Source organism: Macaca mulatta, chromosome 14 (genome assembly GCF_049350105.2).
Source record: "Macaca mulatta isolate MMU2019108-1 chromosome 14, T2T-MMU8v2.0, whole genome shotgun sequence".
In the NCBI taxonomy this organism is placed as follows: Eukaryota; Metazoa; Chordata; class Mammalia; order Primates; family Cercopithecidae; genus Macaca; species Macaca mulatta.
In genome coordinates this window covers 7211096-7228453 of record NC_133419.1, presented here as the reverse complement: position 1 = coordinate 7228453, position 17358 = coordinate 7211096, and the positions used below count along the sequence as shown (strand labels likewise).

Genomic DNA, 17358 nt, shown 5'->3' with positions numbered 1-17358 from the left:
AATTACAGGCATGAGCCACTGCATCTAGCCGTTACTTGGTTTCTTACACGATCACCAGCAAGAGGCTTCTGTAATTAAAATTTCACTCACAAGCAGCGGTGGAGTAAGATCAGAATTTTTAATTCCTTAGAGAAAATAGGAGATGACAAATTAATTTTGATAGAATATAACCGGGTGCGGTTGGCTGTTTCATCTTTTTTTTTTTTTTTTTTTTTTTTTTTTTGAGATGGAGTCTCGCTGTGTCACCCAGACTGGAGTGCATTGGTGTGATCTTAGCTCACTGCAACCTCCGCCTGCCAGGTTCAAGCAGTTCTCCTGCCTCAGCCTCCCAAGTAACTGGGACTACAGGCGTGCGTCACCATGCCCGGCTAATTTTTTGTATTTTTAGTAGAGACAGAATTTCACCATTCTAGCCAGGCTGGTCTCGAACTCCTGACCTTGTGATCTGCCCATCTCAGCCTCCCAGAGTGCTGGGATTACAGGCATGAGCCACCATGCCTGGCCACCAATTTCATCTTTTTAGAGGTCTGTAATAAATTGTAACTACAAATACAGGAAGTGAGAACACATTTTCATGGCATACACACAATAAATGTACTGAGTTCAAACACTTTGTGATATAAAATGCTGATTAGAAATAGCAGTGTTTTCATTTCAGCCAGAATAGTTGAACGAACGGTAGTTTGTCAAAGAAAAGCTAGAATTAGAAACCAGAAATGGTGGAATATTAGATAAACAATGGTATAGCTAGAAATGTAGTGTCCCTTAGCAAGTATCAGAAATCTCTTACCCCGGGGAAGATCTTTGCTAATCCTTTATCGTACCAAGCATGTAATTTTTTTTTTTTTTTTTTTTGAGATGGTGTCTCACTCTGTCACCCAGGCTGGAGTGCAGTGGCGCGATCTTGCTCACTGCAAGCTCCGCCTCCTGGGTTCACGCCATTCTCCTGCCTCAGCCTCCTGAGTAGCTGGGACTACAGGCGCCCACCACCACGCCCGCCTAATTTTTTTGTATTTTTAGGAGAGACGGGTTTCACCATGTTAGCCAGGATGGTCTCAATCTCCTGACCTCGTGATCTGCCCGCCTCGGCCTCCCAAAGTGCTGAGATTACAGGCATGAGCCACCGCGCCTGGCCCCAAGCATGGTTTTCTGACTGAAATACGTTCTTCTTTGTTGCTAACTGGTCCCACCACTACACCTTTTCTCTCTGCCAGATCCATTTATGCTGTATCTGAGGTTGTCCTTGACAATTTCTTCCAGTTGCCTTAAGAGACTGGTCTGGTCGAAATCTCAAGTGGGTTTTTGTAATATAGAGTAGTGGTTAGGACTGTCAGCTCTAGAACCAAAGTGCCTGGGTTCAGATCCCAGCCACATCAATTACTAGCTTTGTAACTTGGGCAAGTTACTTCTTTCATTTTCCTTGCTTGTAAAGAGGGTATTAATATCTCATAGGGATGTTGGATTTAAATATATTAATGCATGCATAGTGCTTGTTACAGTACCTGGCACATGTAGGTACTCAAACATTTTGACTCCTTTGTGCCTCTTGGAATGGAGATTGCTTAACCTGTACTGAAAAAAGAGCCTTTAACATCTGTTTGAGATTTGTGATACATAGAAGTTGAGAGGAAGATGTGGAAAGCCCTAGGAGAGCTACCTACCAGCACCACCACCAGCTCTCCCTCAGTGTTCCTAGTCAGGACAGACGGGGCTGAGTCTGAAATGAGATAGTCTTTGAATACAAGATAAACAGACCAGAGGGACTGGTATGTAGCAAATTTTCAATATATAATGTAAATAGGAATGAATTTGATAGGAATGAAATTGAAATGATGTGAGTTGGAATCAGAGTGTAGAAGACTTTATTTTGGAACACAATGGGGCCTTAAGTTGTTTACTTCCAAGGGAAAGTTGAGATCTGAGAGGTTAAATGATTTATTAAACTGCCTACAGTTGCACAGCAAAGTAATAGTAGAAGTGACACTAGATATATTTTCCCTTTAGACACATTTGCTTTTTTGTTGTTTTTCTGCTATTACTCAAAAAGGTTAACTTGGGTCAGCTTTACCTTTCTGTTTCTTCATCTGTAAAATAAATCCATCATTCATTCTAATTCTCACAGTGTGATTATCTTAGGCAAGAAAAACTATTTGATATATTTGATATAAACTAGGTCTCAAACTCTTGGCCTCAAGTGATCCTTGTGCCTTGGCCTCCCAAAGTGCTGGTATTACAGGCGTGAGCCACCATGCCTGACCAGTTTAAAATATAATTTTTATTTTTTGTAGAGACAGAGTCTCACTGTGTTGCCCAGACTGGTCTTGAACACCTGGCCTCAAGTGGTCTTCTGACCTCAGCCACTCAATGTTGGGATTACAGGCATGAGCCACTGTGCCTGGCCTTGCAGAAACGTTTTACATTTTGATGAAATACAGTTTATCTGTTGTTTTTCCTTTGTTGCTTGTGCTTAAGGGGTATCATTTAAAAAATTCTTGCCAATCCAATGTCATAAAGATTTTCCCTACTGTTTTCTTCAAAGAGTGTTGTAGTTTTAGCTCTTAAATTTTGTAGTTCTAACTCTTACATCGTTGATCCATTTGTGTTTATTTTTATTTTTCTGAGACACGGTCTTGCTCTGTCACCTAGGCTGGAGTGTAGTGTTACAACATGGCTCACTGCAACCTGTACTTCCTGGGCTCAAAAGATCTTCCTGCCTCAGCCTTTCATGTAGCTGTAACTACAGGGCATGCCACCACTCCTGGCTGATTTTTAAATTTTCTCACCATGTTGCCCAGGCTGGTCTTGAACTCCTGGACTCAAGCGATCTTGCTGCCTCAGCCTCCCAAGTTTCTGGGATTACACACATGAGCCCAGCATTTGATCCATTTTGAAGGTTTTTTTGGTATATGGTGTAAGAAAAGTAAGATTTAACTTCATTGTTTTGCATGTGGATATCTAGCCAGCATCATTTGTTGAAAATGTATTTAATCATAATTAATTTAAATCCAGTAGCCACATGTGGCTACTAGTGGGGCAAGTGTTTTTGTTTTTGAGACAGGGTCTCACTCTGTTGCCCAGGCTGGAATGCAGTGGCCTAATCATAGCTTACTGCAGCCTTAAACTCCTAGGATCAAACGATCCTCCCATCTCAGCCTCCTGAGTAGCTAGGGACAAGAGGCATGTGCCACCTTGCCCAGCTAATTAAAAAATATATATATATTGTGTAAAGACAGGGTCTTGCTGTGTTGCCCAAACTGGTCTCAAGCATTCCTTCCACGTCCGCCTTCCAAAGAGGTGGAATTACAGGTGTGAGCCACCACACCCTATGTAGGGAGGATTTTTTGAAAGTGATACTATATTGGGCAGCACAGATCTAGATGATCATGTTATTTTTCTCCTTTAATCTGGTTAGGTGGTGAATTTATAGATGGAGCTGAAATTCTCATAATTATCAAGCTATTTTTGCATTCCTGGCATATTATACTAGTTAATTAAACAAAGTCCCTGCTTTTTTTTTTTTTTTTTTTTTTTTTTAATGGCTATGGAAATTGTTTAGAAAGATTGTGCTTTCTAAAAAAATGTTCTTAAACAAGTGTGCCTTCTCTTGGACTACATGAGCCCTTTTTCTCATATTATAAAAATACATTGATTTCCTTAAATATATACATTGCAGCCTGGTGTGGTGGCTTACACCTGTAATCCCAGCACTTTGGGAGGCTGAGTCAATCACCTGAGGTCAGGAGTTCGAGACCAGCCTGACGAACATGGTGAAACCCCGTCTCTACTAAAAATACAAAATTAGCCAGACGTGGTGACACATGCTTGTAATCCCAACTACTTGGAAGGCTAAGGCAGGAGAATCACTTGAACCTGGGAGGCGGACGTTACAGTGAGCCGAGATCATACCATTTCATTCCATTCACTCCAGCCTGGGCAACAAAAGCAAAGGTCTGTCTCAAAAAAAAAAAAAAAAAACATACATGTATATACACACATATATATACACACATACATATGTACATATATATATACACACACACAGCACTACTTTTTATCCTTTTTCAGACTGCCTATTATAGCTGGGTGTGGTGGTTGATGCCTGTAATCCCAGCACTTTGGGAAGCTGAGGAGGGCAGATCACCCGAAGTTGGGAGTTTGAGATCAGCCTGGCCAACATGGTGAAACCCTGTCTCTACTAAAAATACAAAAATTAGTCCGGGTGTGGTGGCTCACACCTATAATCCTAGCACTTTGGGAGGCCAAGGTGGGTAGATCACTTGAGGTTAGGAGTTAGAGGCCAGCCTGGCCAACTTGGTAGAACCCCATCTCTACTAAAAATACAAAACTTAGCTGGGCATTGTGGCTGGTGCCTGTAATCCCAGCTACTCCAGAGGTTGAGGCAGGAGAATCACTTGAACCTGGCAGGTGGAGGAGGTTGCAGTGAGCCAAGATCGCACCATTGCACTCCATGCACTCCAGCCTGAGCAACAGAACGAGACTCAGTCTCAAAAAAATAAAATAAAATAAAAGATTAGCCAGGTATGGTGGCACACACATGGTATCCCAGCCATTTGGGAGGCTGAGGCATGAGAATCACCTGAACTCAGGAGGCAGAGGTCTCAGTGAGCCATTATCATGCCACGGCACTCCAGCCTGGGCGACAGGATGAGACAACATCTCAAAAAAAAAAAAAAAAAAAGATTGCCAATTTTTTTACTATTACTATTATTATTATTATATAGTGACTGAATCTGGTTTTCTTGAGACAGAGTCTTACCCTGTTGCCCAGGCTGGAGTGCAGTGGCATGATCTCAGCTCACTGCAGCCTCTGCCTCCCGGGTTCCAGCGATTCTCCTGCCTCAGCCTCCCAAGTAGACTAGCTGGGATTACAGGCACACGCCACCATGCCCAGCTAATTTTTGTATTTTTAGTAGAGGCAGGGTTTCACCATGTTGACCAGTCTGGTCTCAAACTCCTGACCTCAGGTGATCCGCCCACCTCAGCTTCAGTCACCACTATCTAATTTCAGAACACTTTCATTACCCCGAAGAAACCCAGTACACGTTTAGCATTTATTGCCCATCTCCCTTCCTCCCAGCCCCTGGCAACCACTAATCTGCTTTCCGTATCTGTGAATGCACTTATTCTGGATATTTCATGTAAATGGAATCATATAATATGTGGTCTTTTGTGACTGGCTTTTTTCACTGAGCATGATGTTTTTGCTTGTAGCATTTGTCAGTAATTAATTCCCTTTTGTTGCTAAACAATACTCCATTGTGTGAATATACTACATTTTATTTATTCATTCATCAGTTGATGGATCTTTGGGTGCTTTCTACCTTTTGGTTATTATAATTGTGTTACTATCAACGTTTATGTGCAAGGTTTTGTGTAGATGTATATTTTCCTTCTGTTGGATAGAGATCTAGGGAGTGCAAATTGCTGGGTCATATGGCAATTTTATGTTTAAACAATCTGAGAAACTGCCAGATTGTTTTCCATAGGGATTGCTGTGCTATTTTGCATTGTCACCAGCAGCAAATGAGGGTTCCACTTTCTCCACCTCCTCACCAGCACTTATCTAACTAGTAGGTATGAAGTGGTATCTCGTTGTGGTGTTGATTTGCATTTCTTTAATGACTAATGTTGAACTAATTAATAATACTTCATATACTTATTGACCAGTGTATCTTTGAGAAATAGCTATTCAGATCTTTTGCCCATTTTTAAATTGTCCTTTTTTTTGGTCCTTTTTATTATTGAGTTATAATACTACTTTCAATATTGTAGATACTGGGTCCTTATTAGATACATGATTTGCAAATGGGAGAAAATCCTATTCTATAGATTATCTTTTTACTTTCTTTTCTTTTTTTTTTTTTTTTTTTTTGAGATGGAGTCTCGCTCTATCACCCAGGCTGGAGTGCAGTGGCATAATCTCAGCTCACTGCAAGCTCCGCCTCCCAGGTTCACGCCATTCTCCTGCCTCAGCCTCCCGAGTAGCTGGGACTACAGGCGCCCACCACCACGCCCGGCTAATTTTTTGTATTTTTAATAGATACAGGGTTTCACCGTGGTCTTGATCTCCTGACTTTGTGATCCGCCTGCCTCGGCCTCCCAAAGTCTTTTTACTTTCTTAACAGTGTTTTTTGTAGCATGAAAGATTTGAGGAAGTCACAGATAAATTTCACTTTTGGTGTCGTATCTAAGAAACTGTTAACTAGGCCAGGCACAGTGGCACACACCCACACTCCTGTAATCCTAGTGCTTTGGGAGGCCCAGGATGGAGGATTGCTTCAGGCCAGGAGTTCACGACCAGCCTGAGCAACATAGTGAGACCCTTCTCTCCACAAAAAATAATTAGCCAGGCATGGTGGCAGGGGCTTATAGTCCTTGCTACTTGGGAGTTTGAGGAAGGATTGCTTGAGCCCAGGAGTTTGAAGCTGCAGTGAACTATGATTGTGTAACTATACTGCTGCCTGGGAAACAGAGTGAGATGCTGTCTCTTAAAGAAAAACAAAAATCCCAGTACTTTGAAAGGAAGCCGAGGTGGGTGGATCACTTGAGTTCAGCAGTTCCAGACCAGCCTGGCCAACATGGTGAAACCCCATCTGTACCAAAAAACACAAAAATTAGCCAGGTGTGGTGGCACACGCCTGTAGTCCCAGCTACTCGGGAGGCTGAGGCAGGAGAATCATTTGAACCCAGGAGGTGGAGATTGCAGTGAGCTGAGATCGTGCCACTGGGCTATAGTGAGACCCTGTCTCAAAAAAAAAAAAAAAAGAAAAAAGAAAAAAGAAAAAAAACCCAAAACCATTGCCTAATCCAGAGTCATGACGTTTACAACATATGACCTTCTAAGAATTGTTTAGTTTTAGATCCTTCATTTAAGCTTTTCACTCATCTTAAAGTAATTTTTGTGAGTGTGGTGTAAGGTAGAGGTCCACTTTCATTCTTGGACACATGTTCATATCTGGTTGTCCCAGCACAGTTTCTTAAAAAGACTTTTTCCATTAAATTGTCTTTGAATGCTTGTTTTTTTTTTTTTTTTTTTTTTTTTCCCCTCTTTCTTTTTTTGAGACAGTGTCTTGCTGTATCACCCAGGCTGGAGTGCAGTGGTATGACCTCAGCTCACTGCAACCTCCGCCTCCTGGGTTCAAGTGATTCTCCTACCTCACCCTCCCGAGTAGTTGGGATTATAGGCAGGTGCCACCATGCCCAGCTAATTTTTATATTTTTAGTAGAGACAGGGTTTCACCATGTTGGCCAGGCTGGTCTTGAACTCCTCATCTCAAGTGTTCCACCTGCCTTGGCCTCCCAAAGTGCTGGGATTACAGGCATGTGCCACCGCTCCTGGTCTTGGCATGCTTATTGAAAATCAATTGACCGTAAGTGTAAGAATTTATGTCTGCATTCTCCCTTCTGTTCCATCAATCTATATATGTCTGTCCTTAAATACCAGTACCACACAGTATTCATTACTATACCTTTATAGTAAGTTTTGAAATTATTATAGTTTTATGGTGAGTTCAACTCTTTTTTTTTTTTTTTGGAGACAGAATCTCATTCTGTTATTCAGGCTGAGTTCAGTGGCGTGAACATGGCTTACTGCAGCCTCAACCTCCTGGGCTCAAGCCATCCTTCTACCTCAGCCTCCTGTGGAGTTGGGACTACAAGCACACACCAGCACTCGTGTGTGTGTGTGTGTATATATATATATATATATATATATATTTTTTTTTTTTTTGTAGAGGCAGTGGTTGGTCTTGAACTCCTGGATTCAGGTGGTCCTCCCAGCTTTCTTTTGTTCTCTTTAAGGATTGTTTTGGCTGTTATGGTTTCATGGTATTTCCATATGAATTTTAGGATCATCTTGCTAATTTCTGCTCCCCCCCCCGCAAAAAAACTGTGATTTTGGTAAGAATTGCTTTGAATTTGAAGATAAATTTGGGAGATTATTGCCATCTTAATAATGCCTTTCAGTTCATGAACACAGGAAATTTTTCTATTTAGCTATCATTTAATTTATTTCAACAATGCTTTGTAGCTTTCTGGTGTATAAGTCTTGTACTTAATCTTGTTAAATTTATTCCTTAGTATTTTTTTTTATGCTGTTGTAAATGGATTTTTTTAACTTCCTCTTTGGATTTTTCATTGCTAGTATATAGAAATAGAACTGATTTTATTAACTCTTATTGTTGTGTATGTGTGTGTGTGTGTGTGTGTGAATTCCTTATAGTTTTCTGTGTACAAGATAATGTAATTTGTGAATAGAGGTAGTTTTACTTCTTCCTTTCCAAACTTTTCTTTTTCTTGCCTGATTGCCCTAGCTAGAAACTTCAATACAGTGTTGAATAGAAATGGGTAACAAACATATATTTGCCTTGTTCCTGATCTTAGGAGGAGAGCTTTCAGTCTTTCACCATTAAGTATGTTTATTTATTTATTTTTTATTTTTTTGAGACAGAGCGAGACCCCCATCTCAAAAAATAAAAGAAAAACAGATGGAATATTTATAGACATAATGTGACATGCTGGTTTTTATTTTTATTTTTATTTTTTTTTGAGACAAGGTCTCTCACCCTGTCACCCAGGCTGGAGTGCAGTGGTCCTATGACAGTCCACTGCAGCCTGGACCTCCCCAGGCTCGGGATCCTCTCACCTCAGTTGTTGTTGTTTTTTTTTCTTCTTATTCTTCTTTTGAGACGGAGTTTCACTCTTGTTGCCCAGGCTAGAGTGCAATGGTGCGATCTCAGCACACTGCAACCTCTGCTTCCCGGGTTCAAGCGATTCTCCTGCTTCAGCCTCCCAAGTAGCTGGGATTACAGGCATGCGCCACCATGCCCGGCTAATTTTGCATTTTTAGTAGAGTTGGGGTTTCTCCATGTTGGTCAGGCTGGTCTCAAACTCCTGACCTCAGGTGATCCGCCCACCTTGGCCTCCCAGAGTACGGGGATTACATGCGTGAGCCACCGCTCCTGGCCTAATTTTTTTTTTTTTTTTTTTGAGACAGAGTCTCGCTCTGTCACCCAGGCTGGAGTGCGGTGGCCAGATCTCAGCTCACTGCAAGCTCCGCCTCCCGGGTTCACGCCATTCTCCTGCCTCAGCCTCCTGAGTAGCTGGGACTACAGGCGCCCGCCACCTTGCCCGGTTAGTTTTTTGTTATTTTTTAGCAGAGATGAGGTTTCATCGTGTTAGCCAGGATGGTCTCGATCTCCTGACCTCGTGATCCGCCCTTCTCGGCCTCCCGAAGTTCTGGGATTACAGGCTTGAGCCGCGCCCGGCCTAAATTTTTGTATTTTTAATAGAGAAGGGGTTTCACCGTATTGGCCAGGCTGGTCTACAGCTTCTGACCTCAGTGATCAGCCTGTTTTGGCCTCCCAATGTGCTGGGATTACAGGTGTCAGCCACCATGCCCAGCCAGTTTTTGTATTTTTAGAAGAGACAGGTTTTGCCATGTAGCAGGCTGGTCTTGAATTCCTGGGCCTAAGTGATGCGCCTGCCCTGGCCTCCCAAAGTGCTGGGATTACAAGTATGAGCCACTGCACCCAGCCAGGTTTTAATTTTTATTATTTTTATTTTTATTTATTTATTTTGAGGCAAGGTCTGGCTCTGCTGCCCAGACTGGAGTGCAGTAGCCCCATCATAACTCATGGCAGCCTCAAACTCCTGAGCTCAAACAATCCTGCTGTCCCAGTCTCCTGAGTAGTACATGCGCACACTACCATGCCCAACTAATTTAAACAAACTTTTTTTTTTTTTTACAAGATAAGGTCTTGGTATGTTGCCCACGCTGGTCTTAAGCTCCTGGCTTCAGAAAGTGATCCTCCTACCTCAGCCTCCCTAAGTGCTCATATTACAGGCATGAGCCACCATGCCCACTTTGGGAGGCCGAGGCAGGCAAATCACCTGAAGTCAGGAGTTCAAGACCAGCCTGGCCAACATGGTGAAACCTTGTCTCTACTAAAAATACAAGAATTAGCTGGATGTGGTGGTATGTGCCAATAATTCCAGCTACTTGGGAGGGTGAGGCAGGAGAATTGCTTGAACCCGGGAGACAGAGGTTGCAGTGAGCTGAGATTGCACCACTGCACTCCAGCCTGGGCGACAGAGCAAGACTCTGTCTCAAAAAGAAAAAGAAAAAAGAAAGAAACCGTTTCCTAAAAACAGTTTTTCTCAGCTTATTATAGTTTTCTATATAACTCAGGCGTATTGTTACTGACTTAGTGAATATTCTCTGCTCAAAAGTTCTGATTTCCTGACTCTTACCTGCTTTTTTACTTTTTAAATGTCTTACATAGACAGTTTGAGAAAATACCCTTTCCACCATTCTATTTTCTGACAGCTTGAGAAAAGAAATGTTAGAAATTTCTATAGAATGATGAATAGATGAAATACCTACTTGGATCTAGTGTTGCTTCCTCATATTTCTTCTGCTCATTACCTAGGAGAGTGAAACAACTAATACTCCTGCAGTTGACTTATCTACCAGTACTTGAGTAATCTAAGTATTCCATTTATGTGGCCATTTTAGCCATTTTATGTAGTTAATTACGACTAAACTGGGAATGGTGACTATTTTTTAGGACATTTAAAATTCTTTGTGTTATTTGGATTCTAAATAACACGATTTTGCTATGTTATTTGGTCATCTAAGTAGAATAAAGTAATTTGTTGTTGGTTATTCAGGAATACAATTCCCTGTTAACCCTGGGAAATGCACATTGCTTTTGAGAGGAAATGTGGTTGAAATAGATGTCATTGTTCAGTTTATGCTTGTTACTTACTGTGACACTGGGCCTAGCGAGGACTGGTACCTACAGAAAGCCTGTAACTCCCTTTAGGCTGCCTAAAATCACGTATATGAAAAAGCATCTAGAATAAAAGCATAGCATGCTAGTAAACCAATTTATATTATTTGGTAATGTTGGTGGGCTAAAGGAAATCAGTAGCTGATTTCCTTACTGTTAAAGTGACCTTACCTTTTGGGTTTCACCTATAGCAGAGATTGTGTTATTGCCTACTGATATCCAGGGTTACTGTGAGGATTGAATGTTTTTAAAGCATTTATGAGATATGTTATAGAAGTTTACTTTGACTAGGGTTTACATTAAGATAGGATACAGGAAAAACAGACATCCTTGACAGTGTTAAAATTCACACAGGCCAGGTATGGTGGCTCACACCTGTAATCCCAGCACTTTGGGAGGCTAAGATTGGAGGATCACTTGAGCCCAGGAGGTCAAGGGTCAAGACTACAGTGAGCTGATCGTGCCACTGCACTCCAGCCTGGATGACAGAGACTCTGTCTCCAAAAAAACCCACTACACACACACGCACACACACACACACACACACGTAATTTTCACACTATTGCCAACTTTCCAGTTGCAGTAATCAAAAAGAGATCAGGAATTCAAATTCATTTTTCTGTTGTCTTTAAGAAATGGGAACGGCTTGGAGACAGAAGCCTTCCCTGTATCTTTACATTCTCCCTACTGAAGGTGTAAATGGAAGAATTTAAGGAGAAGTAAAGCATGAAAAAGGTCCGGGGAACTTTTTGCCTATCATATTAGAAATGTTGGGATAATCAGGATGATTACTTTCTCCTGAGTGAAGAAGAATCAGTTATGGTAGACCTAATAAAAAGGCTGAGGTTTGAAAATGAGGGATTTTTAAAACAAGCATATTAGAACTAAAAGTGCAAGTGAGAGCTTTCTAAAAGTGATTCTGAGAAACTATACTTACTCTAGTAGCATTGTTCTTGCTTTATAATGTGTTTGGAACTCATCTTTTGTAGTTCTTCGGAGATGCATATACAAAATAAGGTGAGGGAGAGAACTAGATGATGTTTTTGGGGAAAACAGTATTAGAAATTGTCAGTGAACACCCTGCCCTGCACCAAAAGATACCTAAAAATACTTTGAATGATGATGGCATTATTGGTGTCAGTGAAGTCTTATCAAAATTAAACCTTTTGGCTTTTGAACTGTGATTTGTGGCAGCCAAGTTACTAGGTAAGAGAGTGTTCTAAGGCTTTTTACTAAATATGGAAAAGATACTAGATTTCCCTTTTGTGTTTTTGCCTAAAACTGGTAAGTTGAATCTTGCTTTCCTCTGGTATGTAATAGTCAAGTTTGTTTCTTTCATTTTTTATGACTGACTTCTGCCCTTTCACAGACTCCCACTCCCTAAGAGCCCTTTCTCCAGTGTCTCATTTTCTTACGTGTTTATGTAAATGCAGGTGCTATATAATCAATTCTAGATCATCAATACTTAGCTTTAAATTCCAGATTTGGTGTTCTTAGCACATATAAAGGTAGGGTGACTTTACCCTTACCATTACCACTGGCACATCCAGTTGCCTGTTGGGTATGTATTCAAGAAATTTCAGCAAATTTTAACACTGGCTAAAGTAAAATACCGTCATTCATTGCTTAACAGTGGGGATATGTTCTGAGAAGTGAATAGGCAATTTCATCATTGTACTAATAATCTAGTGTGTACTTACACAAACCTAGGTGGTATAGCCTACTACGCACCTAGGTTATATGGTATATCCTATAGCTTCTAGGCTACAAATCAGTACAGCATGTTACTGTACTGAATACTGTAGGCAGTTATAGCATGCCAGTAAATATTTGTGTATCTAAACATAGAAGCAGTGAAAATATAGTATAAAAGGCAAAAAAAAAAAAAAAAAAAGGATATACCTGTATAGGGCACTTCTTGTGATGGACTTTGCAGGACTGAAAGTTGCTCTAAGTGAGTCAGTGAGTGAATAGGAGTAAATGTGAGGGCCTAAGACACTTCTGTAGATTTTATGAACAGTGTTTTATTTTTTAATTATAAAATTTTTTTTTTCAATAATAAACTAGGCTGGGTGCACTGGCTCACTCCTGTAATCCCAGCACTTTGGGAGACTGAGGTGGGCGGATCACCTGAGGTCAGGGATTCAAGACCAGCGTGGCCAACATGGTGAAACCCTGTCTCTACAAAAATACAAAAAGTAGCCGAACATGATGGTGGGTGCCTATAATCCCAACTACTTGAGAGGCTGAGGTGAGAGAATCGCTTGAACCTGGGAGGCGGAGGTTGCAGTGAGCCGAGATCACTCCATTGCACTCCAGCCTAGGCAACAGAACAAGACTCCGTCTCAAAAAAATAATAATACTAATAATAATAAACTAAGCTTAGTCTATAACTTTTTAACTTCATATACTTTTGAATTTTTTCAAATTTTTTCTACTTTTGTAATAATACTTAGCTTAAAACACAAATACATTATACCACTATACAAAAGCATTTTCTTTATATCCTTATTCTATAAGCTTTTGTCTATTAAATTTTTTTTTTAGCTTTTTAAACTATTTTGTTAAAAACCAAGACATAAACATACACATTAGCCTGCAGAGGGTCGGGGTCATCAGTATCACAGAGCAGCATCATTATCACTGTCTTCTGCCTCCACATCTTTTCCCACTGTAAGATCTTCAGGTACGGTAACACAGATGAGCTGTCATCTCCTGTGATAACAATGCCTTCTTTTGGATACCTCCTAAGAGACCTCCCTGAGGCTGTTTTACAGTTAATATTAAGAAAAAAATAAATAGAAAGAATGCATGCTAAAATAATGTTTCAAGTACAGAATAATAAATGCATAAACCAGTAACACAGTCATTTATTATGCACTATTCCTAATGGTATGTGCTACATTTTTACATGACTGGCAGCACAGTTTGATTTACACAAGCATCACCACAAATGAGTAATGTGTTGTGCTATGATGTCCTGACGGCAACAGTGTCACTAGGAGATAGGCATTTTTTAGTTCTACTGTAATCTCATGGGAACACCGTCTCTCATATATATATATATGTGCAGTTCGTCATTGAAATGTCATTATACTGCACATGACTGTATTAAAAGGTAAACTTGCAGTATAAGCAACATTTTTAAAAGTAACTGCTTATTAGATAGAATTCTCATACCATCAATCTACTCACTTAAAGTGTACAAGTCAGCTGGGTGTGGTGACTGAAGCCTGTAATCCTAGACTTTGGAAGGCTGAGGTGTGCCGATCGCTTGAGCAGAGGAGTTCCAGACCAGCCTGGCCAACATGGGGAACCCCTGTCTCTACTAAAAAAAATTAGCTGGGTGTGGTGGTGCACACAGGTGGTGTCAGCTGTGGGAGGCTGTAGGTAGGAGGATCACCTGAGCCTAGGAGGTTGAGGTTGCAGTGAGCCTTAATCCAGCCACTGCATTCCAGCCTGGGCAACAAAGCACAATCCCATCTCAGAAAATAAAAAATAAAATAAAGTGTACAATCCAGTGATTTTTAGTATATTCACAGGGTCGTATAAATGTCACCACTATCGAGTTCCAGAACATTTTCCTTGCTCTCGGAAAAAACCCATACTATTAGCAGTCACTTCTCTTATTCTTCATTTTCTCTAGTCCCTGGCAACTATGAATCTACTTTCTGTCTCTATGGATTTGCCTATTCTAGACATTTTATTTAAATGAAGTCATACAATATATGGTCTTTTGTGACTAGCTTTTTTTTACTTGGCATAATGTTTTCAGAGTTTGTGTCATGGCACATAGCAGTATTTCATTCCTTTTTGTGGTTAAATGACATCCCATTTTGTAGGTATTACCACATTTTGTTAATCCATTCATCAATTGATTGACATTTGGGTGGCTTCTACCTTTTGGCTGTTGTGAATAACACTAGCGTGAACATTTGTGTATAAGTTTTTGTTTTGAAAAGAAGAGCGTATGAAAACATATACCTAGGAGCAGAATTATTACCTAGGAGCAGAATTATTAGGTCTTACGATAACTTTTAACTTTTTGAGGAACTTTCAAACTGTTTACCAGTGTCTGCACCATTTTACATTCCCACCAGCAATGTATGAGGCTTCCAGTTGATCTATATTGACATCAGCACTTGTTATTGTTTATCTCTTTGATGATAGTCATTCTGGTGGGTATAAAGTGGTATTTCGTTGTGGTTTTGGTTTGCATTTTTGTAATGACTAATGAGAATTGAGCATTTTTCATGTGCTTATTGTACATTTGTATATCTTCTTGGGAAAGACATGTTATCTTTAAAGCTAAATATTGATGGTATGCTGTTTGGAATGCTGTGGGGTTTTTGTTGTTGTTGTTGTTGTTTTTTGAGACGAAGTTTCGTTCTTGTTGCCCAGGCTGAAATGCAATAGCGCGATCTCGGCTCACTGCAACTTCCGCTTCCCAGGTTCAAGCAATTCTCCTGTGTTAGCCTCCTGAATAGCTGGGATAACAGGCATGTGCCACTACACCCAGCTTATTTTGTATTTTTGGTAGAGACGTGGTTTCTCCACATTGGTCAGGCTGGTCTCTAATCTCGAACTCCCGACCTCAGGTGATCCACCCATTTCTGCCTCCAAAGTACTGGGACTACAGGCGTGAGCCCCCGCACCCGGACTGGAATGCTGTTCTTTAGATTAACTTTCTTCCTTTATCTGAGACAGGGTTTTTGATCCATTAATTCAAATATTTTAGTCTATTTTTGAGATTGCTTTACAAAGCTAATTTTAAATACAGCTCTCCCCTATGAAAAAAGTATATTTTGTATCCTGGCTTGAAATTTCTCTGAATACGGTTTGTCCCCACTCTGATAAACAATGATAGACAAATGAAATATTTAGTAGACTTTCTTTCATCCTGTTTTTATTGTGAATTTATATCTCTATGCTCAAAGAATTAGCAAGGGTAAAATTCATAGAGGACCCAGTGGCTCATTAAAACTTCAATATATTCTGTGGATTCTGAGAATATCAGCTATGTTGAGAGGAAGAAAAGATCCATAAGGCAAGGAAAATAGCAACTGAGTTTGAAAGTAGCACTTTGCACATGTAGGGAAATCTATGACCACTAGTAGGTAGGAATGAAAAAGTACATGATTTCATCCGTGTGTTCCTTTCTCTCCCAGCGTGGTACCATGCGACGACGCTATGAAGATGATGGCATTTCAGATGATGAAATTGAAGGGAAAAGAACTTTTGACTTGGAAGAGAAACTGCACACCAACAAATATAATGCCAATTTTGTTACTTTTATGGAAGGAAAAGGTCAGTATCGTTTTGGTTCCAGCATATAGTCCTTTGATGTGGGAAGCCATAGACTCTGAGCATTGGGGGTTTAGCATTTATCCAGCTAAAATATTGCCTGTTGATGTTATCTATTTTCTTTTTTTTTTTTTTTTGAGATGGAGTCTCGCTCTGTAGCCCAGGCTGGAGTGCAGTGGCCGGATCTCAGCTCACTGCAAGCTCCGCCTCCCGGGTTCACGCCATTCTCCGGCCTCAGCCTCCCGAGTAGCTGGGACTACAGGCGCCCGCCACCTCGCCCGGCTAGTTTTTTGTATTTTTTTTAAGTAGAGACGGCGTTTCACCGTGTTAGCCAGGATGGTCTCGATCTCCTGACCTCGTGATCCGCCCGTCTCGGCCTCCCAAAGTGCTGGGATTACAGGCTTGAGCCACCGCGCCCGGCCAGTTTTTTGTATTTCTTAGTAGAGACGGGGTTTCACCGTGTTATCCAGGATGGTCTCGATCTCCTGACCTCGTGATCCACCCGTCTCGGCCTCCCAAAGTGCTGGGATTACAGGCTTGAGCCACCGCGCCCGGCGATGTTATCTATTTTCTCTTGTTATACAGTGCCACTTGTATGCACTTGTCCCCTAGTCCTCCCACCCTGTGAGTCATTCTCTGCTATATTAGAAGTAATCTTTTATTAGGGCAAAAGTATTGTCGGATATTTTTGTCTAACAGCCTCTTCCTCCTCCTTCCATCCCTTGGTTTAAGTTTAATTAAAAACAGTACAATAAAAATCCTTTTATGTGTATATCTACTCCACCAAAACTGAGGGTGGGGTTCCATGCGCACCATACATCTTTGATCTTTGACAAACTGACAAGGATGTCATATATGTATTGTAGTGGTCAAAATTAAATTTTTTTTAACTTTTTTTTTTTTTTTTTTTGAGATGGAGTCTTGCTGTGTCACGCAGGCTGGAGTGTAGTGGTGCAGTCTCGGCTCACTGCAACCTCCGTCTCCCAGGTTGAAGCAATTCTCCTACCTCAGCCTCCTGAGTAGCTGGGATTACAGGCACGTGCCACCATACCCCATTAATTTTTTTTTTTTAATGTATTTTTAGTAGAGACAGGGTTTCGCCATGTTGGCCAGGCTGGTCTTGAACTCCTGACCTCAGGTGATCTGCCCACCTTGGCCTCCCAAAGTGCTGGGATTACAGGCATGAGCCACCACGGCGCCCGGCGTTTCTTTTTTACTCTTAAGAGACAGGGTGATGATA

The 17358-nt window shown here is 41.0% G+C and overlaps 1 protein-coding gene and 1 long non-coding RNA gene across 13 annotated transcripts in view; one reads left to right on the top strand and one right to left on the bottom strand.

Annotated features, from left to right (window-relative positions):
• The window catches only part of LOC144334101 (uncharacterized), a 55132-nt gene extending 38380 nt beyond the window's left edge, over window positions 1-16752 (bottom strand). The window contains exon 1 of the long non-coding RNA XR_013403525.1: window positions 16339-16752. This is a non-coding gene — a long non-coding RNA (uncharacterized LOC144334101). The remainder of the gene's footprint in view (window positions 1-16338) is intronic.
• KDM2A (lysine demethylase 2A) overlaps window positions 1-17358 on the top strand; it is a 157212-nt gene that overhangs the window by 58958 nt on the left and 80896 nt on the right. For all 12 annotated transcript variants that reach the window (NM_001266388.1, XM_077960794.1, XM_077960795.1 and 9 more), the window contains 1 exon segment: window positions 15983-16121. In NM_001266388.1, coding sequence (NP_001253317.1) covers window positions 15983-16121 — 139 coding nt within the window.